Source organism: Neofelis nebulosa, chromosome 10, assembly GCF_028018385.1.
Source record: "Neofelis nebulosa isolate mNeoNeb1 chromosome 10, mNeoNeb1.pri, whole genome shotgun sequence".
Lineage (NCBI taxonomy): Eukaryota > Metazoa > Chordata > Mammalia > Carnivora > Felidae > Neofelis > Neofelis nebulosa.
Genome location: NC_080791.1, coordinates 26,499,124 through 26,526,593, shown reverse-complemented (window position 1 = coordinate 26,526,593; position 27,470 = coordinate 26,499,124). Strand labels below are relative to the sequence as shown.

Genomic DNA, 27,470 nt, shown 5'->3' with positions numbered 1-27,470 from the left:
TGAAATACTACATTTATCATAAAGCAAATTCCCATATCAACATAGGTGTGTTTCTGGGTGCATGTGTATTTCTACTCTTTAGTTTCTGGATAAGGAGCCCTGTTCTGTACAGTGGGGTGAATACGGACAGCATAAAACACAGTTTTACGTTTCCTAAGCAGGCTGTATAATAAAACCTCAGCAATTTGGATAAAAGCCAGAGCGGTGGAGGAAGAACATTAGTAAAACCAACCAGCCAACAAACTCTGAAATACAGTGCGGCTTAAAAGGAAGTATTTATTTAGGTTCTCATATCACAAAAATTAAGGAAGCAAGGAAACAGTGCTTACTTGGTCCACTTTGCTCTCGACTCCTCACACAGAAAGGTAGTAGCCAGGGGCACCTGAACCTGAAAAGCATGTGAGGGGGTGGGAAGTAGTGAGCAGTGATTCTTTTCTCCATCTAGTCAGCTAGTTAGGCTAGTTCACCAAGGGGTGATTCCAGTTGGTGTTGTGGTGGTCTGAAACTTTTGACACAACTGAGGCATTCTTAAGAAAACCACCAGGAAATCCACCTGGAGGCACCATCTCAAGGTATTCTGTTTTCTGTTGGCATCTTTCAGTGCTTTCTGATGCACTACAAATTGTGAGTAAACTGTGGAGATTGGTATGGGGAGCTGTGACACAGTTTTGCACCTGAGGGCCCAGCTTCTTTAGCAATAGCTTGCTCAAGGGAAATGTCGATGCTTTTTCTTAGTATCCTAGCAACTACTTCTCTTGAATCCGTTTTTAAAATCAGATTCACACAAGATTTTACTGTATGTAAATTTTATTACCAACTAGGGGTTAAAAAGCAGGTGGCCTAAAAACAGGTGATGCAGTGAGCTCATCTTTGCCATCCTGAAATCCCAAAGACTAGGCGTGGTCACCTTCTGTTTTGTTCCTTTTAGACCTTATTGGCTTTGGGGTTGGACTTTTCACTTGGTTGAGTTTATTATTAATGTCCCTTAACTAACCTCTTATCTCTGGGAGAGACGGAAAGCACCTGGAAAATGTGACCTGTTGCTAATCTAGCGTGCCCTGCTGTCTGCTCCCTACCAGTGAGCCTGCGCCCCAGTGAAGCAGTAGTTATGCACTCTGTTAACTCCTGAGTGCCTGTGTCCTTCATCACACTTCCTTCAGTACTGTGTGCCAGGTACCGGGAGGCACATGGATGATGAGGAGCCTGGCCTCGAAGGAGCTCAGACTCTTACTGTGCTCAAGTGAACACACGCTTTCCTTAGTGATTTAGTGCACCTATTTATCCTGCTGGCAGCAGTTTTATATGGTTGTTGCTCTTGTAGGTAGTGTGAACGAGGAGCTGCTACACAGATCAGAGACTACCTAAATACAGTATGTGAGCTCTTAACTACAGCCTATTGGCAGTTTTATGAGAGCAGCCTGGGCCCACACCTCAGAAATATCGGGACCCTGCAGTGTACAGGAAAAGAGAGTATCTGAGTGCTCACTCCTCAGTTCTATGGCCCTGTACGTGACACTTGGGGGTTTCCTTATCTAGCCTGTAAACCTGATTTCATTTTCTCTTTAGGGGAAGCTGCCTACGCGGATCACAGTTCCTCTCTCTGTTATTAGCCAGCCTATGAAGGGCAAAAGTGTGGTCACGGCCCCCATCATCAAAGGCAACCTTGGAGCCAAGTAAGTGCTATAGTGATGGGCGGGTGGGGCTTCCAGGTGGCTCCTTGCCACACAGTGGAGAGGCAGCTAGTTTTTCTGGGGGTCTTCTTGAGTATTTCTCCTTTGTTGTGCTCACCAACAGTATTTATTGAACACCTAGTATCAGGTGCCAGGGACACAGAGAAGCGATTAAAATAGACAAAAAGCTGTGCTATCTTCAAGCTTACCTTGTAGGGTGAGGAGAGAAATTATAGAGTAAAATACCCTATGGGGTGGTGGTGTGTACTGTGGAAGAAAAGCAAGGAAGGGGATGATGGAACATTCTGTAATGGGGAGGGCTGGTGACATGGCTCAGATGGCAGTTTCCAGTGTGGGTGTTGGGGAAGGCCTCGCTTTCACATTTGAGCCCCGTGCTGTGGTGTTCTGAGCAGGAGGTCTTACTTGGGAAGCTGGCCTTCCTTTGGTCTTGACTTAAACCAGGATAAAGGGGCATGATGAAATCAGTCTGATGGTTGGAAGGTGGCTGTTTTGGGGGAGAGTTTCTTGTCTGAAACACACACCTTCCTGGGGTTCTGTCCATTATTTCTGCTGATCGAGGTATGGATATTGGGGTCATTGTATCCAGAGCCCTGGGGGCCTTTGGGCTTGCTCTTTTTTCATGGGAAGCATAGAAGCTAGGAGAAAGGTGGTCTCACCAGCTGGTTTCCATTTCAGTCTAGAATGCAGGAATTTTCACTGTGCTGCTGACCTTCCTGTTTTCCTTAAACATGCGGCCTCATTCTGGACCAGAGAGAGCACCCTGCCTGTCATTATGCTTCACTGGTGCTTTCCATTCACAGCCTCGGCGGGTTGGGCCGCAATATCATCCTGACCACCATGCCAGCGGGGACTAAGCTCATTGCCGGCAACAAGCCCGTTAGTTTCCTCACTGCCCAGCAGTTGCAGCAGCTTCAGCAGCAAGGCCAGGCCACACAGGTAAGGTTCCAGGCAAACGGTGGGCTCTACCAGGCCTCTTTTTCTCTTGCTGTTTGCGCTCAGCTGAGGAGCTCGTTTGCAGCCTGTTGACCAGACCGTCTCTCTTTGCAAACAGGTGCGCATCCAGACTGTCCCTGCATCCCATCTTCAACAGGGAACAGCTTCTGGTTCCTCCAAAGCAGTCTCCACTGTTGTTGTGACCACAGCTCCATCTCCTAAACAGGCACCTGAACAGCAGTGATTCAGAGAGAAAGATGACGTCCGTGAAAGCATACACCCAGGCTGCCCTTCTGGCTTAAAGGAGGGGAGCAGGGAGGTGGTGTCGTCCTTCTCAGCTTGTCTGTTGAAGGGAAGGCCAGCAGTGGGATGATGGCAACAGTGGCGTGGATTCTGCCACCACACTCCACAGTGGAGCATGCTGAGAAAAGTCCCCTCCAGGCTCCAAGGGCTGTTCCGCTCCGATCCAGGAGAAGCTCCTCTGTTTGGGGATGAAGTCATAGTTGTGCCACACGAGCCATGGTTCTCTCCTGAGAGCCAGACACCGGGGGAAGGCTTACAGCTGCAGATCGTGCAGACCGTCAGTAAGCCTCGTTCTTGATGTGGATTGTATTTTTTTTTAGCTTCTGGTCTTCTCTGTGACTAGTGGTCTGGATAGGAATTTTATGTCCAGAAATTTTTACGTAACTTATTTTTTTAAAGAACCTGTTGTATGTCTTTATCCAGTGGAAACCTGGGCTTTATAAAGCCCCCACTCCCCACTGCCCCGAACTGATTATTCTCTTGACCAGAATGGGAGAATAGCAGGATTCTCAGTGAGTTGGTGGCTGACTTGAGAGCTGCATGGCAATGGGGAGGCTGTCAGCTGGGTAAGAAACCAAGGGAGTGAGATAAGTGAGATAGCGTGGGTTCCCTGAAATGGGATTAGTTTGGCACTACCTCATAAAGATGAGGTATCAGGATCTTGACTGTGGTCCGTATCTTCATCTGCTAACTTTGTCCTCCTTGTCAGGCCTGTTCACACAGAAGTTCAGAGCCTGTGGACAGGATAGGCAAGTGCCAGCAGACATGCTGTTCTTGCGGCATAGACTTTATTGCAGTTCAGAGGTTATATGTTTTGCTTTGCTCCAGGGCAAGAGTCTGCAAACCACAGCCCTGGGGTTGGCTACCCGTTTTTGTAAATAAAGACTTATTGGAACACAGCCCATGGCCATTTGCTTATGTATTATCCTTGGCTGCTTGCAGTCAGGAGGCAGAACTGAGTAGTTGCCAGAGTCCAGATGCTCCTCAGGCCTAAAATGTCTCTTATGTCCTCAGGCCCATTAAGTAAAACTTTGCAAGCTTCTGCTCCAGAATAGAGGCTGCAAGAGGAGAGAGTGAGTGGGTGTGCCCACTGGGCGGACGAGGCAGCACAGTCACAGGAGAGGTCGGTCGGGGTTTACAAGTCCTTTAATCCTGGCTGCCTCTCGTTTCTCAGCCTCCGTCAAGCTGTGGCAGAGCTCAGAACAGTATTTTTAAATGTAGTAAGTAAGTAAAGCACTGGTTGTTAACAATATATGCCTCTTTTGTATGGGAGCAGGGTTTGGATGGCAAGGCTGTTCTGCAGTGTCAGGGCCTCTCTCTCTCGTTTCCAGATTATTAAAGATGTGTCTTTAATCTGGAAGTTCAGTGATGATCTTTTATGGGGTCTGGTGAGGAAGTGGAGTTGAGGGGCAGAAGGTCCCAATGGTGTAGTTTAAAGGGGTTGCAAGGTGGAAGCTGAGTGATCAGGAAGATTGCAGAGAAGGTCAGGGTGGCTTGTGGCTTTTGAGACATTGCATTTGATTTTTAAAGCAGTTCTGTAAATAGACATCATCAACCGTCTTCTAACTTCTCATCCCTGGGAGAAGTGGTGAGTCTGAGTTGAGGTTGAAGAGAAAAAGACATAAATCCAGTCTTCTGATTTTAAGTATCCTTTCTTTTGCCTTCCTAGGGGAGGATGGCTGTATGTCATGCTGAGCTGTGGGGACAGTTGGAGCTAGGGTGGTAAGCCCAAGGTACAGAGAGCTGAGGCGAATTCGCAGAGAGGTGACTTGAGCTTTTGCTAGTAGTGGGGGGCCGGCACAGATGTCCCACTGGGAAGCGGGGAGAGGTAGGGACTTCCGTGAAGGAGAAAAATAGCCTTTTAGCTGAGTGGAGGAGAGCACGTCTGTGTTCTCCAGTACTTTGATATTTGTACATCATTGCTTCCTAGAGGCACATTTCACATGAAGAGTCCACGTGACAGTGTCTGAATGAGAAAACGGTAGAAATTTGAGGGATCCTGTCTCAGGTATTTATTGTTGGTTGAAACAAACCCCTTCCAAATTTACTTAACAAATGATTTCATGAAGATAGCCCTGGCATTCAGCCCCAGCCCTTCACTGACTTGACTTTACTGAAGTCACCTGGCTGTGACTGTCTCTGAGTGCCTGCAGACATTTGTCTGCATGCTTGGGGAACAGGGATGTTTCAGGATGTTAGTGTAGGACTGACTCCCTGGTAAGTACGATTTGGTACTGCCCAGCCTGTCAGTGGAGTACTGAGGAATGGCAAGCCCCAGCTGGAGTTGTTGAAGTGACGTCACCAGCATTTGCATGCTGTGCAATGTGGTTCTGTGCATACAGACCTCAGGGGTCTTGTAGAGATGTGGTAGCGATGGTGGCTGTTTTGGGGGGGAGTAAGTCCAGAAGAACTCATGGCAGCCACTGAGCCTCTGACGCTGAGGTTCAGAGGTTGGTAAAAGTGGTCAGACCACATGTCTAAGACCAGATTCGGTGAATAGCGTTGTTTGTGATGGGTTTGTATTGTAAACCCATCTAAATGTTTTTCTCCAGGGTTGACCAATTCCATGAAGGTACCCCAAACTGCTGCTGTGAAAGGGATTTTACAGTAAGTTTCAATATTTATATCTGGTCTTCACACCTCAACTGCTTGCTCTGGAGAAAATACTACATTTCCTTTGAGTGTGGTGCACTTCCCCCACCCTTCAAACCTAAAATGGGGATCTTTACTATGAAAGTAAAACTGGGAATAGGTTCCTTATACCCACCTCCAGTCTCTAAAGAAAGAATATGTTTTAATTGCTCATAGTGCTCGCTTCGGCAGCACATATACTAAATTAATTGCTCATAATAGATCCTTCAGTACTTGTTGAATGAAAGTTTGGTTTCCTAGTTAGCAGGCCAATGAAAGTAAACCCTGAAAGGGGACCACAGGTTCTCTTCTCATAACTGTATTTTCAAGTAGCTCATTCTTAACCTCTGACGTGTGACTTCAGCATTGAAAGGCTGGCTAACCGTGGGAGGTCAGCTTTCACTTAAGTACAGCATTTCTTCCAGAGAGCACCCGGTGCTTTGTGTAAAAGATCTCTACCGCATTTGTGGGAAGTAGCAGGAAGGAAGCCGGCTTTTGAGTCCTGAAGGCTGGCTTCCCAACTTGGTAGCTGTGTGACCTTTGGCTAATCAACTTCTCTGAAGAACCTAACGTGGCTTCCATTATAGATGGTTGTGCGAATCAGGTGGGATACAGTGCATTTCAGAGTGTGGAAAGTGTTGTGCAAACCAATGGTACTTGGTCTAGAAGACCTTTCAGAGTTGGCCTAGGCCACTTTTATCCGTTTGTAGAACTTTACCAACTCTCCATGTTCCTTTGTGATTTTGTGGCCTTTGTGCATCCTATTCTCTGTGCCTGGAACGTGCTTTTTTTTTTTTTTTTTCTACAGGGCAAACTCCCCATCTTCTCCCCTCCCTTGTAGTTGTACTTACCCCTTAGGGCACCAGTCACCCTGTATGTAAATGCTTTCATATCTTCGCCATTAGACTGAATTCCTTGCTGGACAGGGATCTCCTTAATCCTTTCAACCATTTCAGTGCTGGCGCAAAGTAGATGTTTAATAAATATTTGTTGAAGGAGGTTTTTTAAAAAAAAGAAAAAACCAGATCCAGAACCAAGATTAGACTGTCAGGACTTTATATTACTAGTTCAAGAGTCACATCTTTTGCACGATTCTTACCCTTTGCTTTCAGCTGTATTGAAATTCAAGGTCTTCGGCAACCTGCCATTTTTCTACCTCATTATACAGACTTCCTGTTAGTGTCTTCTTATTAGAGTTCTTTTGAGGAGCCAGAACATTTGCGTTCCAGCTCTCAGCTGGGCCACTGACTAGCTTTCTGATTAAAAAAACAAAACAAAACAAAACAAAAAAACACCTTTGGCCCAACGTCGTGACTTATCAGTGATATTACAGTACTCTGGAATATTAATGGTAAATTAGGAAATGTTTAGTAACATTTAAAGTACCAAAGTTTGTGAACTATTTTACTTTAAGAAGTATGTGGTAGAATTGTATCTTTAAAATAAAGTCAGTCTCGTGTATTTACTTTCTGATAAGAAAGTGCCTGTTTTCTTGAAATTTGAAAAAGAGAGAAGTTATCAAAAGCAGGATGTTCTGCTGGATTCCTATCCCAGACTCATCCCGTGGCCACTTACTGTTCTCAAACTTTCAGAGTCTTTTATTTCTCTTCATACTGAGACAAAAATAAAGGCTTGTGTCATTTTTCTTTATGAAGGATACCACAGCAGCACAAACTTTAGCCAATTAAATGAGAAAGTGCAAATACATAGAACCGTAAGAGCAGACCAAAGGAAGCATTGAAATGGAGGAGACAAGCTACACCTTTGCACACTCTAGCTGTTTGTGCTCAAAGGGACATGTCCACCCCGCACTGATCACGGGTAGCCTCCTCACTCTTCATCTGAGCCAGTCAGGAGGGCCGTCTGGTAAGTGTGATCTGACTTCAGCTTCTGAATCCCAATGATTTCTCCTCCGCACCTCTTTAACCGAGTCAAATGGCTATAATAGAGCAACAATAAGAAACCATGAAATTAGCCCCCCGAATTCCCTTATTCTCTCAACCAAGGATGTTAAAGTTATCTACTGGTTCTTAGCGCATTTTCTTTGTAAGTCCACCAGATGCTGTGGTTGTCTGCATATCTCACTTCTTAGGCAGTGTTCACTGGTAGATAAAGGGACTCATGATTAATAATATTTAATAGTTAATGTCATAACAGACTAAACCTAGGTCTCCTGCCTCCCAGTGTATGTTTCACCGACCAGGCAGTAGAACTAAAGGAAACTGTGACCTTCTCTTCAGTTTGGTCTGCGTGTAACTGTGTATGTGATGTATATCTGCTTTGGGTAGGTAAATCAGAAACTAGAGGGGCAGCTACAATGACAGAACTAATAATAGCATATCCTAAAAGTCGCTTGCTCTGCAGTTCAGGACGGTCTGCCATTGACTCATAGGGTGACCTCGATCAAGTTACTCAGTCTTTCAAGCCTTGGTTTCCCCATCTGTAAAATGTTACCGTGTATACTTCATAAAATAATGAGGATGCAGTGGCGTAATAGACTTGTGCTTCCCACAGTGCCTGGGAGAGTGAGTGCACAGGAATGATCAGCTATCCCAGTAACCTCTGAACAGCCCTCAAAAGGGTACTTGCTGTCATGGCATCGTGTCTGATTGTCACATCTCTGGGGAGGAGGTGGGGCAGATCCAGGAACAAGGGTCTGCAGTCCAGTACCAATGCCTAATTCAGAGGTTTTCCTTTCACCCGACAGCCTTCCAGTCTGTCAGAACTGCCTTTGAAACCTGAGTCTGTGAGGTTACTACGACCAGACAGCCCTTCAGCCTTTCAATATCTCGCCCATTTGCAGGTGTAGACTACCTTGCACAGAACTTGGCAAGTATTTGGCACTCATGAAGTGGTGGAAGTTAGCACTGGTTAGTTATGAAATGTGGGCCACTGGAAATAAAAATGCAGTGCAGTAGATTTTGGGGACAAGGGGTTAGGAGAAAAAAGCTAGACAAAAGTTGTCTTCCTTTGGACTTACCAGTAAACGAGAGAGTAGCTGATGGCTACAATGCAGAGGGCAGCCATGTAGTGCCAGCAGAAACACATGGTGATGAACATGATGTTTGCTTCATCTTTCTGGTCCCATTCGGGTGCTCCAAACGGTGGGAACAGCACAAACCCAATCTGGTGGGTAGTACAGAGAAGTCGGCCTTAGTTGGTTCTGAGAGGCACAAGCTTACGTCCTTCCCGTGCTACCCAAGTTTCCATGCATTCCCATTACCTCCTATTTCTCATACCTTTTTGCACAGGAGAACTGACCTGAGTCGATTCTGGTTTTAGTATGGGCTTATTAAAACGAAATATCAGGGCCCACATTGCAAGTCAGCAGTTTAGCAAGTGGAGCTTGTAACAAACTATAGAAATGACCCCTGAAAGTACTGCATGTGGAGCCCTGTGAATGGGGTCAGCACCTCCACTGGGGAGGGCAGATGGGGAATTTCTTAATATGCTCTTTATGCTCCGTGGATTCAGCTTGTGAATCCGTGAGCAAGATATTAATGGGTAAAATTAAATCATGGGGCGGACATGGGGAGACCAGTGGCCATCTCAACTCATTCACATGGCATGTCAGTGCTGCCCCTACATGACTTCTCTTGACAAACTCAGTGGGGCTCCCTGAATCCACACAATGTGAAGCACACTGTTTTGAAAAATTACCTGCCAGAACCAGGTGCCCTGAAGAATAACAAGAGTGGTTCGGAAAAGTTGCAGCACAATGTTGTCCCGGAGGATCACCTCTAAGAAGATGCTGAAAGTCCCTCCAAACAGTGCACACAGCAGGAGTGAGTGGATGTGCTGGTCCAAGGGTGGTCGGTTATGGACATGGTAGTAGAAGAGAAAACCTGCACAAAGCCATTTCAGCCATCAGAGATTTGCTGGTTTCTACTCCATTGCTAGAATGCCCTCTTACCCCTGTCTCAAAGCGAGATTTTTCAGCAGTTACAAAGTCAGTTTATGTGACGTGGGGCAACAGACGCAGATTAGATTTATTTTGTGTATGAAGTGGATATAAGTTGCAAGGATGTGTCCTAAAATCTCTTAATCCGTGGTAGCTTCAATACAGGATGTGTAGGTGAAACACGTTGCTGATTCGTGACAAATCGTGTGTGTATGTGTACTTGAAATTCAGTTTTGCCCTGATTCAACCTTTCTTCGTCTCTTCCTGGGGTTCAGAAGTGAGGTTGTTGGATTACAAAGTGCCTTCTCATTACTCTGGTTAATATGAGTTATATTGGGAGATCTGTCCTAGCTGCTGGGTGGGTCTCCTGAGGTTTGCAATAGAGTCCAGGCAAGAACACTCCTGGGTGGGGGGTGGAGTGCAGTGTTTCCTCCGCCGGACAGAGGGAGTTCTCTGGCATGGGTAGCATCCATCCACGTTTTGGAGAGTTCTTGTGTGTTTCAGTGTGCATGTGCACTCAGGTACATGAGTGTGATGGGGGAGGGAGCAGGGAGAGGCCAAGTCCCATGCAGGTTTTTGAAATTCAGAGATTTGGATTTTCTGGGGAAGGTTATTATCTTTGCAGTACTTCTGGTCTTTATATTCTGGTCTGTTACAAACGCAATTTGTCTGTCTCTTACTTTGTTATTTTTTTCCATCCCTACCCCTAAGTTACCTTCAGTGAATACTGCCATAGCCATAACCAATCTGTCCACCCCCAGGGGAACGTGGGCGATGAGATAGGTGAGCATGTCCACGATTCCTGAGACTGCAAAGAACAGATACATGGTGCTGTGCTGCCAGTTCATCAACTTCACCCACTGGTTTTCATGGTACAGGTGGAAGTAGGGCCCATCTGGAACAAACTGCTCTGCCAGGATCCCTGCAGGGAAGTGAGAGTGGAAATTAAGGAGGGAAGTGTAGCTCCGGGGCAGATGGGAAACAAATGCCCCCAAGTCATGAATGAAGTCGAGATGCGAGATGCGGGTGAAAGCCTACTTTGCTCTCTCAGATGCAGCTACTTGAGTATAAAAGAAGGCATTTGCTGAGGAGCCTGTGTAGACCTCTTGCCTTTGTTGTTTCTTTGGGGGTGGGGGTGCAGAGCAAGGAAGCAATAGAAACAGCCACACAGGTCCCCAGGATATTTGTCCAGTGGCTGAGATGAAGGCAAGGCATCATCACTTATGTGGGAATGTGGCTGGTACGTTCATCTCGGGGCTCAGTGAGCAATGAAGTCGCGGAAAGGAACAAGTAGGTGGCAAATAATGGAATCTGAGCAGAGACACGCTGGTGATAAAGGTACCTGTGCACGCCTAAGGGGGAGAAGCAGCTGCCAGGTGTGTCTGTGAGGGCTGACTTCAAGTGCATGGTTTTCCTGAGCACAGAGTGAGCACCTTCCCCTAGCTTTCAGTCTCTGTGCCCTAAACACTGGGAGAAGCAGGTGAGGGCCCCTTCACTGCGGTGTCAGGAGATGTAAGCCTTTGAGATGGGGTAGCTCTCAGTTCTTGTCCCTTCTCTGTCTTTTGTTTAGGAAAGCAAAAGATTGGCCTTTATTCCTGGTGCCCATAACGTTCTTGGGGCCTCAAATAATCCTCCACGGCGACATTCTGAACCCTGTTCTCCAAACTTTGTTTTGTTTTAAACCCAGCCCCTTCCTGAATTTATGCATGAAGGAGCAAGGAATTGGTGTAAACAAGCTGGGAGAAGGGAGGTCCACTGACACTAGAATGGAAGTCTTGTGGCAGCAGGGACTGTTTGGTTCCCCCTTGTAGCCTTAAAACCTGGAGCAGTGAGTTCCTGCACATGGTAGGAGCTCAGGAGACGTTGAGTGACTATTAATTTTCACCCAGCAAAGAGGCCAAATATTTTTCTGGCTCTATTTTCTAGGCAAAGTTGATGCTGTCCTTAGCATTTAAGCCATATAGTTCCTGTCACTTCTCAACTCCAGAAAGATGAGATGCCTGGATGGTGAATGGGAAAATTCAGCTAGACCAGGCAAACCAAGCTAAGCACCTTTGCTCCCTCCAAGAGAAGCTGCTGGTGTTGCTTCCGTTCCTTCTGAGAGACAGCCAAAGTGATTCGTGGCAAAATGCAAGTGCAGAATAAGATCCCTCATTACTCACGTTACTCAGAGCGGATCCTGAGGAAGAACACTTTCTACTATTGGCACGGCTGGCCCTTTTTCATGTGGCCATTAGCGGAGTGGAATGGATGACCAGTCACGGTGGAAGGACGTGAAATTTTGTTGGAATGGGACACACAGTAAGGGAAAATCCCTTTCAGACAGCCCTCTGTTGGCTTTTTTTGGGGGTCTCTTCCACTGCCTCTCTTATTAGCCGTCCAACATCAAGTTCCCGTCTTTGTAATTGCTTGAGATTTGGGGTTGGAGGATATACCAAGGAAGTGGGTGGTAACTACTCTTGAGATTCTAGTGGACAACTGGAAAAAAGATGGTTTTTTTCTAAAACTAAACTCCATTTAGTACTTTCTTATAACTCATGTACATGAGCTCACTCTAATTCTATTTTTTTATTTGTGTTTTACCTTTTTCATAAAGTGTATCTTCTGTTCCTACATCTTATACCTGTGTCCTTCTAGGGCAAAGAATGTAGTTTATTTGGCAGTGTTTCATGGTGCACTACGACGTAAGGTGCTATTAACTGTTAACATTACAAAGCTCAGTGCACAACAGATACTATAAAATATTTACTGGCCGACTGAATATCCCTGTTTATTATCTGCTGGTGGAAACATCCATTTCACAGGGACCAGAAAATGGGTTCCAGTTCTGCATGTGATAGGGAGACCCCTGGACCAGATAAGCCCCTTCTTACCAATGACTGAAAACAAAGTTCGGATTGCGGCTTCAATGATCTCAAGGCGCTGATGGTAATGAGTCAGTTGGCTGCTTTTCCCCTTTTGGTGAAAGTATATCAGTGGATACTTCACTGACCACCACAGTCCAACTATCAAGAAAAAACTCCCTGGGAGAGCATGGCCCTTAAAGTTTGCCATCAGTGTTCTTGGACACCTAAGAAAATAGGGGACAGCTGTTAGGTGACTGAATGAAGAAAACATAAATGTATATTTTGGCAGGAAACACAGTGTGTGATTGAGGATTCCAGATCATAAGCCATGTTAAGAAGGATCCACTCATTCTCATAAAATAAGCCTTCATGTTATGTCATCAAAGTCCTGTCTGCTGAGTGAGTGCCCAAGAGAATACTCCTGGCTCAAAGGCTTTTTTAAAAACATGGGTAAAATAAAAGGGGGCTGGGGATGGGGAGGAGGGTAGGCAAATATTTACTGATCGCAGGGTGCAAAACCTTACCTAAATGTGGAGAGAATTAAAGAAAATTCATCTATGTAAGTATTTTTTGCATATCCAAAACATTAAATCAGGAAGACATTTGTAATAGTTATGGTAAATGGCTATTGTGTTAGTCTTTTGCAAATAAGAAAATGGGCAAAAGACATGAATATGCAATTCACAAAATGATACAAATTGATAAATACTGTAATTCCAGATGACAAATGAAGGTATAATATCATTTTCCACCTAATTTGAAAATAATTTGAAGATTTAGAGATTTGAGGGGCACCTGGGTGGCTCAGTTGGTTAAGCGCCCAACTTTGGCTCAGATCATGTTCTCATGATCTCACAGCTCAGAGCCTGGAGACTGCTTCAGGTTCTGTGTCTCCCTCCCTCTCTGCCCCTCTCCTGCTCCTGCTGTGTCTCTCAAAAATAAATAAATGTAAAACAAAAACAAAAATCTAGAGATTTGATGCAGCCTTCTAATATAAAGGAATATGGTCTATATGATTCAAATTTGGCAAAAGTAAAAATGATTATATAGGGACATTCAGTTGACTAAGTGCCCCAACTCTTGACTTTGGCTCAGGTTATGTTCTCATGGTTTGTGAGTTTGAGCCCCAAGTCAGGCTCTGTGCTGAGAACTAAGAGCCTGCTTAGGATTCTCTTGTCTCCTCTCTCTCTGCCCCTCCCCCACCCATATATTCTCTCTCTCTCTCTCTCTCTCTCTCTCTCTCTCTCTCTCCTTCCTCTCTCAAAAATACACTTCAGTAAAAAAAAAAAATTATATATATATATATATATATATATATATATATATATATATGTATATATGTAAACACCACCTTATTCCAAAAAAGATAGCAGTCATGATTTATATTTATCCCATTTACAGTTATGCAGACTACACAATTAAAATGGTAAGTATTGGTTTAAGATGGCAGATAAGTAGGGGGACCAGGATTTTCCTCAACCTTCAAACACAGCAGTATTGAGGTCAGATCACTTGAAACACCCAGGAATTCGATCTGCGGAGTGGCAGAAAGATCTCCTCAGGTGGAGGGAGACAGCTTGGCAGGATCTAGCCTTGAGCTGAAACTCAAAGGTACAGAAATGCATGACTCTCCTGTCTCCAAATGGAGCTGGAAACATGGCTGTGCTCCTGGGGAGGAGGGAGCCAGCCCAGAATGCATAGCGCAGTGTAACGATCTCAGGGGTACACTGGAAGAGAACAGCCCCCTTCCTTGAGTATTGTGGGAAGAGGGTTTATTGCCTCTCGAAGGACAAGAGTTCCTGTAGGTACCAGCCAAAGACCTTTTATCAGCAGGGCAGGGTGGCACTACACCAGAACAGGGTCTACAAAGTGCAGGGCCCCTTAAGACATGGGGTTTTGAATCCCAGCTGAGTGCCTAGGAGGCACGAGAGACTGGAGCAGGGCAAGCTGACCCCCCAGCTACTCTCGGAGGGCTGCATGAACAGTGTGGTTTGAGACACTTGATCTGGGGAGGAGAAATTGGGGTGTTGCCATTTTTTCCCCGTCACCAACACAGTGGGGCTTCAGAGAGCAGCAGAGCCCCCAGTGGAGGGGGGACCTGCTTTTTTTCCTTTCTCTTTCTCTGAACTTAGCTTTGTAGTTTTCTCTGGTCTTTTCTCTCAATTTTCTCTTTCTGTGGGATCAGGCTCCCCGCCCCCTCCCCCCTCGTTTTCTTTTTCCAGGGTTAAACAGACAAAGCACATCTGGCTGAAGGTCCAAACACTCCACCACTACAAGCAGGGAGGAACTCTGCAGAGGACTGTCCAGTGCAATAGAGCAGCCAAATACACGACAACAGAGTGCATGCACCAAAAACACTTCCTGAAGTGTCAGGTCCTGGATAGGGTATGATCCCTTTTTAAAATAGTACTCTCAGGTGCAAGTCACATAACAAGCTTTTAAAATACACAAAAGCCAGAAACTTAGCCAAGATGACAAAATGGAAGAATCCTCCCCAAAAGAAAATTCTGGAAAAAAATCACAGAGAATTGCTCTCAAGACAGATATAAACAATATATCTGAAAAAGAATTTAGATTAAAAAGTCATAAGACTAATAGCTGGCCTTGAAAAAGTATAGGAGACAGCAGAGAAACTCTTGCTGCAGAGATCAAAGACCTGAGAACAGTCACGATGAAAGTACTATAATTGAGGTGCAAAATAAACTAGACACAGTGACAGCAAGGATGGAAGAAGCAGAACAGAGAATAGGTGAAATAGAAGATAAAATTATGGGAAATGATGAAGTGAAAAAAAGAGGGAAAGGAAATTACTGGATCAAAAGGGGGGAAATTAGAGAACTAAGTGATTACATGAAATGAAACCATATCTGTATCATAGAAGTTCCAGAAGAGGAAGAGCAAGAGAAAGGGGCAGAAGGTTTATTTGAACAAATTATAGCTGAGAACTTCCCTAATCTGGGAAAGGAAGCAGGCATTCAAGTCCAAGAGACACAGAGTACTCCCTTCAAAATCAACAAAAACAGATCAACACCACAACGTATCATAGTGAAACTGGCAAAATACAAAGAGAGAGAATTCTGAAAGCAGCTAGGGACAAATGGTCCTTAACCTGTAAGGGTAATAGCATATCTTTCCACTGAAACTTGGCAGGCCAGAAAGGAGTGGCAGGAAATATTCAATATGCTGAATAGGAAAAATATGCAGCCAAGAATCCTTTATCCAGCAAGGCTGTCATTCAGAATAGAAGGAGAGATTAAGACAAAAACTAAAGCAATTCATGACCACTAAACCAGCCCTGCAAGAGATCGTAAGGGGACTCTCTGAATGGAAAGCAGCAAAGACTACAAAAGATCGAAACATCACCACAAACACAAAACCTACAGATAACACAATGGCACTAAATTCATATCTTTCAATAATCACTCTGAAAGTAAATGGACTAAATGCCTCAATCAAAAGACACAGGGTATCAGAATGGATAAAAAAACAAGATCCATCTATATGCTGCCTACAAGAGACTCATTTTAGACCTCAGGACACCTGCAGGTTGAAAGTGAGGGGATGGAGAACCACCTATCATGCTAATGGACGTCAAAAGAAAGCCATAGTAGCCATACTTACATCAGACAAACTAGATTTTAAAACCAAGACAATAACAAGAGATAAAGAAGGGCATTATATCATTAAAGCGTCTATCCATCAAGAAGAGCTAACAATCATAAATATGCCCCAACATGAAAGAACCCAAATATATAAATCAATTAATCACAAACAAGCAAACTTACTGATAATGTAATTATACTTACAACAATGGACAGATTATCTAGGTAGAAAATCAATAAGGAAGCAATGGTTCTGAATAACACATTGGACCAGATGGACTTAACAGATATATTCAAAACTTTTCATCCTAAAGCAGCAGAATACATATTCTTGAGTGGACATGGAACATTCTCCAAATAGATCACATACTGGTCACAAAACAGCCCAAGTACACAAAGACTGAGATCATACCATGCATATTTTCAGATCACAACGCTATGTAACTTGAAATCAACCACAAGGAAAAATTTGGAAAGATCCCAAATACATGGAGGTTAAAGAACATTCTACTAAAGAATAAATGGGTTAATCAGGAAATTAAAGAAGAAATTAAAAAATACATGGATGCAAATGAAAGTGAAAACACGACAGTCCAAACCCTTTGAAATGCAGCAAAGGCAGTCCTAAGAGGAAAATACATTGCAGCTCAGGCCTATCTCAAGAAACAAGAAAGATCCCAAATACACAATCTAACCTCACACCTAAAGGACCCCAAAATTCAGCAGCAAATAAACCCAAAACCAGTAGAAGGGAAACTGTAAAGATTACATCATAAATAAATGACATAGAATCCAAAACAGAGTAGAACAGATCAATGAATCTAAGAGCTGGTTTTTTGAAAGAATAAACAAAATTGATAAACCTATACCCAGATTTCTCAAAAACTAAAGAGAGAGGACCCAAATAGATAAAAATCATGAAAGGAAGAGGAGAGATCACAACACCACAGAAATACAAACAATTATTAGAGAATACTATGAAAAATTTTATGCCAAACTGGACAATCAGGAAGAAATGGACAAATTCCTAGATACACACTACCAAAACTCAAGTGGAAAGAAAGGAAAATTTGAACAGACCCATAACCAGGGAAGAAATTGAATCAGTTATCAAAAATCTCCCAATAAATAAGAGTCCTGGGCCAGATGGCTTCCCAGGGGAATTCTACCAGACATTCAAAGCAGAGTTAATACCTATTCTGCTCAAACTGTTCCAAAAAATAGAAATGGAAGGAAAGCTTCCAGACTCATTCTATGAAGCCAGTATTACCTTGATTCCAAAACCAGATAAAGACCCTACTAAAAAGGAGAATTGGAGGCCAATATCCCTGATGAATCTGGAGGTGAAAATTCTCAACAAAAAACACTAGCAAACCAAATTCAACAGTACAGTAAAAGAATTATTCACCATGATCAAGTGAGATTCATTTCTGGGATGTAGGGCTGGTTCAATATTTGCAAATCAATCAACATGATATGCAACATTAATAGAAGAAAGGATAAGAACCATATGATCCTGGGGGTGCCTGGGTGGCTCAGTTAAGTGTCTGACTCTTGATTTCAGCTCAGGTCATGATTTCATGGTTCATGAGTTTGAGGTCCATATTGGGCTCTGCACTCACTGCATGGAGTCTGTTTCTGATCTTCAGATATTCTGTCTCCCTATTTCTAGCCTTCCCCTGCTTCTCTTTCTGTTTCTCTCTCTCTCTCTCTCTCTCTCTCTCTCAAAAATAAACATTAAAATATTTAAAAAATAAGAACCATATGATCCTATCAATAGATACAGAAAAAGCATTTGACAAAATACAGCATCCTTAATAAAAGCCCTCAAGCGAGTCAGGATAGAAGGAACATACCCTTACATCATAAAAGCCATATTTGAAAGGCCCACAGCTAATATCATACTCAATTAAGAAAAACTTAGAGCTTTCCCCCTGAGATCAGGAACACGACAGGGATGTCCACTCTCCCCACTGTTGTTCAACACTGTGTTGGAGGTCCCAGCTTCAACAACCAGACAACAAAACGAAATTTAAAAAGGCAGCCAAATTGGCAAAGAAGAAGTCAAACTTTCACTCTTCATAGATGACATGATACTCTACATGGAAAACCTGAAAGACTCCACTAAAAAACTGCTAGAGCTGATGCATGAATTCAGCAAAGTCACAGGATATAAAGTCAATGTACAGAAATCAGTTGCATTTTTACACACCAACAATGAAGCAACAGAAAGAGATATCAAGGAATAGATCCCATTTACAATTGCACCCAAACCCATAAGACATCTAGGAATAAACCTAACCAAAGAGGTAAAAGATCTGTACACTGAAAACTATAGAAAGCTTATGAAAGAAATTGAAGAAGACACAAAGAAATGGATAAACATTCCATGCTCATGGATTTCAAGAACAAATATTGTCAAAATGTCGATATTACCCAAAGCAATCTATACATGCAATGCAATCCCTATCAAAATAGCACCAGCATTCTCCACAGAACTAGAACAATTCTAAAATTTGTATGGAACCAGAAAAGATCCCAAATATCTGAAGTAATATTAAAAAAGAAAACCAAAGCTGGAGGCATCACAGTCCCAGACTATAACCTGTATTACAAACCTGTAATCATCAAGACAGTTATGGTATTGGCACAAAAACAGACACATAAATCAATGGAATAGAATAGAGAACCCAGAAATGGACCCACAATATATGGTCAACTAATTTCGACAAAGCAGGAAAAAGTATCCAATGGATAAAAGACAGTCTCTTCAGCAAATGGTGCTAGGAGAACTGGACAGTAACATGCAGAAGAATGAAACTGGACCACTTTCTTACACCATACACAAAAATAAATTCAACATGGATGAAAGACATAAATGTGAGATAGGAAACCATCAAAACCCTAGAGAAGAAAACAGGCAGCAACCTCTTTAACCTTGGCTGTCGCAACTTCTTACTTGACATGTCTCCAGAGACAAGGAAAATAAAAGCAAAAATGAACTATTGGGACCTCATCAAGATAAAAAGCTTCTGGGGGCATCTGGGTGGCTTAGTTGGTTAAGTGTCCAACTTTGGCTCAGGTCATGATCTCATGGTTTGTGGGTTTGAGCCCTGCATCAGGCTCTGTGCTGACAGCTGGGAGCCTGAAGCCTGCTTCGGGTTCTGGGTCTCCCTCTCTCTCTGTCCCTCCCCAACTCATGCTATGTCTCTCAAAAATAAATAAACATTAAAAAAATAAAAAAAAAGCTTCTGCACAGCAAAGAATATCAGTGAAACTAAAAGGCAACCAATGGAATGGGAGAAGATATTTGCAAATGCCATATTAGATAAAAGGTTAGTATCCCAAATCTATAATGGACTTCACAAATTTGGGGCGCCCGGGCAGCTCAGTCAGTTAAGCGTATGACTTTTGATTTTGGCTCAGGTTATCGTCTCATGGTTCATGGGGTTGAGCTGACAGCTTGGAGCCTGTTTGGGATTCTCTCTCTCCCTCTCTCTGCCCCTCCCCTGCTCACTCTCTCTATCTATATCTGTGTCTCAAAATAAATAAACATTTATTTAAGAACTTACCAAACTCAACATCCAAGAAACAAATAATCCAGTGAAAAAATGGGCAGAAGACATGAATAGACACTTTTCAAAGAAGGCATCCAGATGGCAAACAGACACATGAAAATATGCTCATTGTTCATCATCAGGGAAATGCAAATCAAAACCACAAATGAAATACCTCTCACACCGGTCAGAATGGCTAAAATTAACAACTCAGGAAACAACAGATGTTGGCGAGGATGTTGAGAAAGGGGAACCCTATTGCTCTGTTGGTGAGAATGTAAACTGGTGCAACCACCAGTGTGGAGATTCCTCAAAAAATTAACAGTAAAACTACCCTATGGCCCAGCAATTGCACTACTAGGAATTTATCCAAAGGATACAAAAATGCTGATTCAAAGGGGCACATGCACCCCAATGTTTATAGCAATGCTATCAACAATAGCCAAATTATGGAAAGAGCCCACTGTCCATCAACTGATGAATGGCTTAAGAAGATGTTATGTAAATATACATATATACAATGGAATACTACTCACTGATGAAAAAGAATGAAATCTTGCCATTTGCAACAATGTGGATGGAGCTGGAGGGTATTATGCTAAGTGAAATAAGTCAATCAGAGGAAGACAAATATCATATGATTTCACTCATATGTGGAATTTGAGAAACTTAACAGATGAACATAGGGGAAGGGAAGGAAAATAAGATAAAAACAGAGAGGGAGGCAAACCATAAAGGACTTTAACACAGAGAACAAACTGAGGGTTGATGGGGGGAGTGCTGGGGGTGGGTTAAATGGGTTATTAGCATTAAGGAGGGAACTTTTCAGGTTGAGCACTGGGTGTTGCATGTAAGAGATGAATCACTGGGTTCTACTCCTGAAGCCAAGAGTATACTGTCTGTTAACAACTTGAAAATAAAGAAAATAATAATAAAAAAAAAAACCAACAACAACAAAAGATAAGTGTTAGCTAGAACTGATTCAGAAGGAAAATGATTCTAATCCTGGGGGACCTGGGTGGTGACCTAAAGAATGTGTAAAGTGGGAGAAAAACAGCAGGTGATGGTGATTAGAACATATCTGCTAGGAACATAAAGATGGTCTGCACATGCTATTCCAGCCCTGGCCATCAGGGACATCTACCCCTCTATCAGTGGTACATGGTCAGGGCTATTTCACATCTGATACATTTACAGCTGAGGTCTCCACTCTTCACCAAGAACTTTCACAAGTTTAAAAAAAACTTTATAGTTAAAAAAAAAATCAAATTGCATTTAAAATTCTTAAAATGAAAAGCAGCAGCCCCATGTCCCATCCCTCCTCACCCACTAGTGAAACCACTTTAAACCCTTCCCATTGTTTCTTCTGGTACTTACTTCCACAATTCTCATTCATTTGTGCATGCTGCCATTTGTTATTATATCGTTGTCAGGCATTATCCACCAACTTCCTGGAGCTCTCTTATAACCTCTCCCTCCTCTTCAACCGGTCATGTTCACAGTAGTTACATTATGTTCATTTGCTTAAATCATTAGTTTCATTATTATGGCTCTGTAGATCCAAAGTCCTTACCAGAGCTGATAAATCCTACATGATCCTGAGCTATCTCTTTGACCTCTCTCCTACCCCTTCAGCCGTGCAACACAGGGTCCCTTCCATTGCCTTCCATTTCCAAGCACAGACCCCCTCCTGCTTCTGGGCCTGGGCTGTCTGTTCTTTCTAGTGGTTCCCCACAGAGAGCCAACAGGTCTTTCCTTCATTTTCTTCAGGTATCTGTTCAAATGTTACTTTATTCCCTGACTACTTTGTGAAAAGTAGCAGGCATGTCCCACTTTCCAATCCAGGTATACTACTGCTTCTCCTCCTACTTTTCCTTCTCCCTCTCCTCCTTCTTCTTCTCCTCCACTTCCTCCTCATCCTGGTCCTCTTCCTCCTCTTCCTCCTCCTCTTCCCTCTTTTTTTTTTTTTTTTAAGAATTCATTGTATGTTTATTATTTACAGCCAATCATTACCTAACAAATGCTATCTGGTGTACGTCTAAATTTTCTTTAAGGCATGGATCACTATCTGATATTGCATATTGATTTTCTTTTTAGCATCCAGCTCTATCCACTAGAATGTACACTCCCTGAAAGGAGGGATTTGATCTGTTTTGTTGTTGCCGTTAGCCCAGTGCTTACAGCAGGCCCTGACTTGGTAAGCACTCAAATATTTGTGGAACGAATACATGCTTATCCAAGTAGCATATTATGAGTTGTATTTTCACCATTGTTATTTTATTCTGGAATTAATATTTGCCTTGTTTTTCATTTGTTTACTTTCCCATATACCTAATCACTGTGTTTTTCCCCAAAAGAGCTAACAGATCTGCCAAATGTCCTCCAAATTAATGTCTAGATATTCAAACATCAGAAAACTTGTCAGTTCCATTTTATTCCTAGAGACCTTTCTTCCAGGACCTTTTATCCTCTGTCCCCAAAACTGGACTGGTTTTCTATCATCCTGGAGCATTTGGCACTATCTTTTAAATTCCCTTTGCCTTTTCCTGTTTTTGACCCCCCTGTTTCTTGGATGCCATTTATTCTTCTGTCCTGGTTTATTTCCATTAATATGCCTCTAGTTATTCCCCAAAATATGAACAAAAGGTAGATTCTTTGAGAATTTGTATGGCTGACAATCTCTGCATTTTTAAATAATCAAAACAGGCTTCCTTAATCTATTCATATTCATTGTAATTATTAACGTGGTTACATTTTGCTACTTGTTTTCTATGTCTCTTTTATGTTTTTTCAAAAAGACTATTTTTTTAGAGCTCTAAACAACAACAAAATTGAGAGTAATGTACAGAGATTTTCCCTACACCTTTTGCCTGCACATGTGCACAGTCTCCCCTATTTTTGATACCACTCATCAGAATGGTGCTTTTTTTTTTTTTTTAAACCAAGGATGAGTCTACATTGACACATCATAATTACCCAAAGTCCATAGTTTGCCGGAGGGTTCATTCCTGATGTTGTGCATTCTATGGCTTTGGACAAAATTATAATGACATGTATCCATCATTATAAATAACACACAGAGTATTTTTACTGCCCTGAAAATTCCCTGTGCCCTGCCTGTTCATTTCTCCCCCTCCCCTACCTCTGACACCACCCCTTTTTATTATCTCCATAGTTTTGCTTTTTCCAGAATGTCAAATGTTGGAATCATACAGTATGTAGCCTCTTCAGATTGGCTTCTCTCACTTGCTAATAAGCACTTTAGTTTCCTCCGGGTCTTTTCACAGCTTGATGGTTCATTTCTTTCTGGCACTGAACAATATTCCATTGTCTGGATATACCACAGTTTATTTATACACTCAACTACTGAAGGACATCTTGGTTGCTTCCAAGATTCTGGAATTATGAATGAAGCTGTTAGAAACATCTGTGTGTAGGTTTTGTGTGGACATAAGTTTTTATCTCCTTTGGGTAAACACCAAAGAGCAAAATTGCTGGATTGTATGGATAGTTTTGCAGGAACTGCCAAACTATCTTCCAAAGCAGCTGTACCATTCTGCATTTTCACCAGCAACGTATGAGAGTTCCTGTTACTTTACACCCTCCCCAGCATCTGGTGTCAGTGTTCTGGATTCTGGCCATTCCAGGAGGTATGTTATGCTGCCTCATCATTTTCATTTCCCTGATGATATACTACGATGTGGAGCATTTTTTCATATGCTTACTTGTATGTCTTAGGTGAAGTGTCTGTCAAGGTGGTTTGGCCCATTAAATTTTTTTTTCTTAAGTTTTAAGTTATTTTGGATATCAGTCCTTTATCAGATGTGTCCTTTTGCAAATATTTTCTCCCAGTCTGTGGCTTGTCTTCTAATTTTCTTGATTTTTGTCTTTTGCAGAGCAGTTTTTAATTTTAATGAAGTCCACCCTTATCAGTTACTTCTTTCATGGATAATGTCTTTGGTGTTGTTAACCTAACAAGGTATCACCATATGCAAGGTCATCTAGGTATTCTTTTTTTTTTTTTTTTTTTTTTTTATTTATTTTTGGGACAGAGAGAGACAGAGCATGAACGGGGGAGGGGCAGAGAGAGAGGGAGGCACAGAAGCGGAAACAGGCTCCAGGCTCTGAGCCATCAGCCCAGAGCCCGACGCGGGGCTCGAACTCACGGACCGCGAGATCGTGACCTGGCTGAAGTCGGACGCTTAACCGACTGCGCCACCCAGGCGCCCCTAGGTATTCTTTTATATTATCTTCTAGGAATTTTGCAGCTGTGCATTTTACATTTAGATTTATGGTACATGTGGTTGAAACAAAAGTTTCAAGTTTTGTGATGGTGTAAGGTCTGTGTCTAGATTAATTTTTTGCATGTGGATATCCAGTTGTTCTAGCACCATTTATTGAACAGACTATCTCTGCTCCATTGTGTTGCCTTTATTCTTTTGTCAAAGATCAGTTGATCAAGGTATATTTCTGGGCCCTATATTTCATTGATCAACTTATCTATTTTTTTGCCAATACCACATTCTCTTGGTTACTATAGCTTTAACATAAGTCTTGAAATTGGGTAACATGAGTCCTTTGACTTTGTTCTTCAGTATTTTGTTGGCTATTCTGCGTCTTTGGCCTTTCCATATAAACTTTAGAATCAATTTGTCAACATCCACGAAATAACTTTCTGGGATCTTGATTGAAATTGCATTTAATCTATAGATCTAGTGGGGAAGAACTGACATCTTGACAATAGTGTCTTCCTGTCCATGAACATGGAATATCTTTCCATTTATTTAGTTCTTTGGTTCCATTCATCAGAGTTTTATGGTTTTCCTCTCCTTATTTTGTTAGCTTCATACTTATTTCTTTAAAAAATTTTTTTTAAATGTTTATTTATTTTTGAAAGAGAGAGAGAGACAGAGCATGAGTAGGGAGGGGCAGAGAGAGAGGGAGACACAGAATCAAAGTAGGCTCCAGGCTCTGACCTGTCAGTACAGAGCCCGACACAGGCTTGAACTCACAAACTGCAAGATCATGACCTGAGCCTAAGTCGGATGCTTAACCAACTGAGCCACCCAGGTGGCTCTGGTACCCCAGGTACCCCAAGTATTTCTTTTTTGCGGGGTGCTAATGTAAATGTTGTGTTTTTAATTTCAAATTCCACTTGTTCTCTCAGACCTTTTTTGTTCCTCTGTTCCTTGTTTACTGCTGTCTTTTGTGTACAATTTTTTTTAATGTTTATTTATTTTTGGTTGGGAGACACAGCACGAGTAGGAGAGAGACAGAGAAAGAGAGGGAGACACAGAATCCGAAGCAGGCTCCAGGCTCTGAGCTGTCAGCACAGAGCCTGACGCAGGGCTTGAACTCATAGACCGCGAGATCGTGACCTGAGCTGAAGTCAAACTGTCAACCGAATGAGCCACCCAGGTACCCCTAATGTACTATTCTAATTCTTCTTTTCATTTTTTTTTTTATTTTTTTATTTTTTTTATTTTTATTTTTTTTTAAATTTTTTTTTTTCAACGTTTTTTATTTATTTTTGGGACAGAGAGAGACAGAGCATGAACGGGGGAGGGGCAGAGAGAGAGAGGGAGACACAGAATCGGAAACAGGCTCCAGGCTCTGAGCCATCAGCTCAGAGCCCGACGCGGGGCTCGAACTCACGGACCGCGAGATCGTGACCTGGCTGAAGTCGGACGCTTAACCGACTGCGCCACCCAGGCGCCCCTTCTTTTCATTTTTTTAAGCTATGTTTTTGAAACCTTATTTTTCTTTTTTAGTGCTTGCTCTAGGAATTACAGTATGCATCACTGTCTATTTTAGGTTAATATTAACTTAATTCTGGTAAAATATAGCAGCTTTGTTAATTTATAGTTTCATTTCCAACCCCCTTCATCATGCCATTGTTGGTATACATATCAACAGTCAATAAATATATTAAATATAAGTATGTGATATATATTATAAACCAACAGTATTGCAATTAGTGCTTCAAATAGGCCTTTTATTTTTTACTTTTTTTATTAAATTTTGAGTTTTAATTCCAGTATAGTTAACAGACATATTAGTTTTAGGTGTACAATATAGTAATGCAACAAAAAAATATGGAACACTTCACGAATTTGTGTGTCAATCTTGTGCAGGGAGGGGCCACATTAATCTTTGCTGTATTATTCTAATTTTAGTATGTGTGCTGCTGAAGTGAGCACTAAATAGTCTTACATTTTTCAGGAAATAGAGACAGATAGTCTTTTATATTTAATTACATATTTACCATTTCTAGTGCTCTTCATTCCTTCCTGTGCATTTGAATAACCCTCTAATCTCATTTAGTTCCAGCATGAAGGATATCCTTTAATATTTCTTATAGAGCAGTTCTGTTACCAATGAATTCTTTCAGTTTTGCTTTTCTGGAAATATCTTTATTTCATCTTCATTTTTGAAGACTAGTTAGGTTGGATATAGACTTCTTAGTTGGCAGTTTTTTCTTTCAACACTTTGATTATATCATTCCATGGGCTTCTGACCTCCCATGGTACTGATGAGAAATCAGTTATTACTCATACTATTATTTCCCAGTGAGTCACTTTTTTTCTTGCTTTCAAAATTTTCTTGTTGGGGCACCTGGGTGGCCCAGTTGGTTAAGCCTCCAACCTCAGCTCAGGTCATGATCTCACAGTTCCTGGGTTTGAGCCCTGCATCCGGCTCTGTGCTGACAGAGCACAGATATTTATTTTATCTCCCCAAAATAAATAAACGTTAAAAAAATTAAAAAAAAATTTTGTTTCTTGATATCTTTGGCTTTCAGCCATTTGACATATCTTTGTGTTATTCATTTTGTAGGTTTTTTGTTTTGTTTTTGTTGTTGTTTTTATCTTGGCTGAGCTTCTTTGGTCTATAGTTTAATGTTTGTCATCAAACTTGGGGTATTTCCAGCCATTAATTCTTCAATTATTTTTTCTGACTCCCTTTCCCTGTTCATTCCCATGTTTAACCCATTGAGCCAAGGATTTTCAACCTCCCAAGCACTACCCTGAACCGTGTCTGTTTCCCCTGGCAGCAAAACTATTTGTTTTCATGGTTAGCACCAAGTTACTTAAAAGTCTTTGAGTGAAGGGAATTAATGGCAGCAGCCCCAGGCAACAAGGCCATAGTCTCCAACTGTTGTTACCTGAAGATCTAGTAGCTTTTCAAAAATAAAAGCTTCTGTTGAGAGCTTAGCTGAAGTACTCCATATTGCTGTCTCCTCCATTTTGTGTAGCCAGGTGGCCTGCAGGGGCGAACATGCCCTAGATAACAGCTGCAGGGTCACAAGTAAACGTAAGTTCAAGATATGAGTTCCCCAATGGCCCTTGTGATAAACAGTTCCCCTCCTCTCAGGGCCTTCCCCTTATGCAGCCCTTGAATAAGACCCCTGTGAGGCTCACCAAAACCCTGTTCTTTCTTGTTTGAATTGACCAACCCAGACTTAGCCTGGGAATCCTAAGGGCTCTATTTGTGGGTCCCAGTAAAGGTATGTGCACCAGGTCCTGCCACAGTCTCCATGTGTACTCTGCCTTGACCTCCCCGTATGGCCCCCTGAGGCAGGACTTGTACCTTCTCCACCACCTGGGAGTAATAAAATTCTCTATTTCAGTAGTATCTTGTTGAACAGAGACTCACCATCAGACACCCGGGCACCCTTCTTAGCAAATGTTAATTTAACAAAGTCACAACAGCTTCTCAATTTGTTGTCTGACTTTTGTTCATTACCAGTTCCCAGAAATGGCTGGTTTTGACAATTTTGTCTAGCTTTATACAATTTTTTGGCTTGTTTTCAGTTTTTTGCAGAAAGAAACTGCCTACCTATTCATTCTGCCTTAACTAGAAGGCCTTCTTCCCCTTCTTTTTTTTCATTTTTTTAAGACCCTATATTCATCAATATTTTTTTAAAAATTCTAACGTTTATTTATTTTTGAGAGAGAGAGACAGAGTGCAAGTGGGAAGGGGCAGAAAGAGAGGGAGACACAGAATCC

At 42.2% G+C, this 27,470-nt stretch overlaps 2 protein-coding genes and 1 non-coding gene across 5 annotated transcripts in view; 1 reads left to right on the top strand and 2 right to left on the bottom strand.

Annotated features, from left to right (window-relative positions):
* Positions 1-3,826, top strand: part of NFRKB (nuclear factor related to kappaB binding protein) — a 40,310-nt gene extending 36,484 nt beyond the window's left edge. For all 3 annotated transcript variants that reach the window (XM_058687313.1, XM_058687312.1, XM_058687311.1), the window contains exons 25-27: positions 1,567-1,673; positions 2,492-2,627; positions 2,743-3,826. In XM_058687313.1, the coding sequence (XP_058543296.1) occupies positions 1,567-1,673; positions 2,492-2,627; positions 2,743-2,868 (369 nt within the window). In that variant the 3' untranslated portion in view covers positions 2,869-3,826. The remainder of the gene's footprint in view (positions 1-1,566; positions 1,674-2,491; positions 2,628-2,742) is intronic.
* A 2,771-nt stretch (positions 3,827-6,597) lies between these two features.
* The window catches only part of TMEM45B (transmembrane protein 45B), a 39,401-nt gene continuing 18,528 nt past the window's right edge, over positions 6,598-27,470 (bottom strand). Inside the window, exons 2-6 of the mRNA XM_058687314.1 lie at positions 12,333-12,529; positions 10,175-10,381; positions 9,219-9,403; positions 8,539-8,684; positions 6,598-7,497 (exon numbers count right to left, since the gene is read on the bottom strand). Of these exons, the coding sequence (XP_058543297.1) occupies positions 7,389-7,497; positions 8,539-8,684; positions 9,219-9,403; positions 10,175-10,381; positions 12,333-12,513 (828 nt within the window). The 5' untranslated portion in view covers positions 12,514-12,529 and the 3' untranslated portion in view covers positions 6,598-7,388. The remainder of the gene's footprint in view (positions 7,498-8,538; positions 8,685-9,218; positions 9,404-10,174; positions 10,382-12,332; positions 12,530-27,470) is intronic.
* On the bottom strand, positions 25,554-25,664 carry LOC131488924 (U6 spliceosomal RNA). Its single transcript, XR_009250311.1, has one exon. It is a non-coding gene; the product is annotated as a U6 spliceosomal RNA (small nuclear RNA).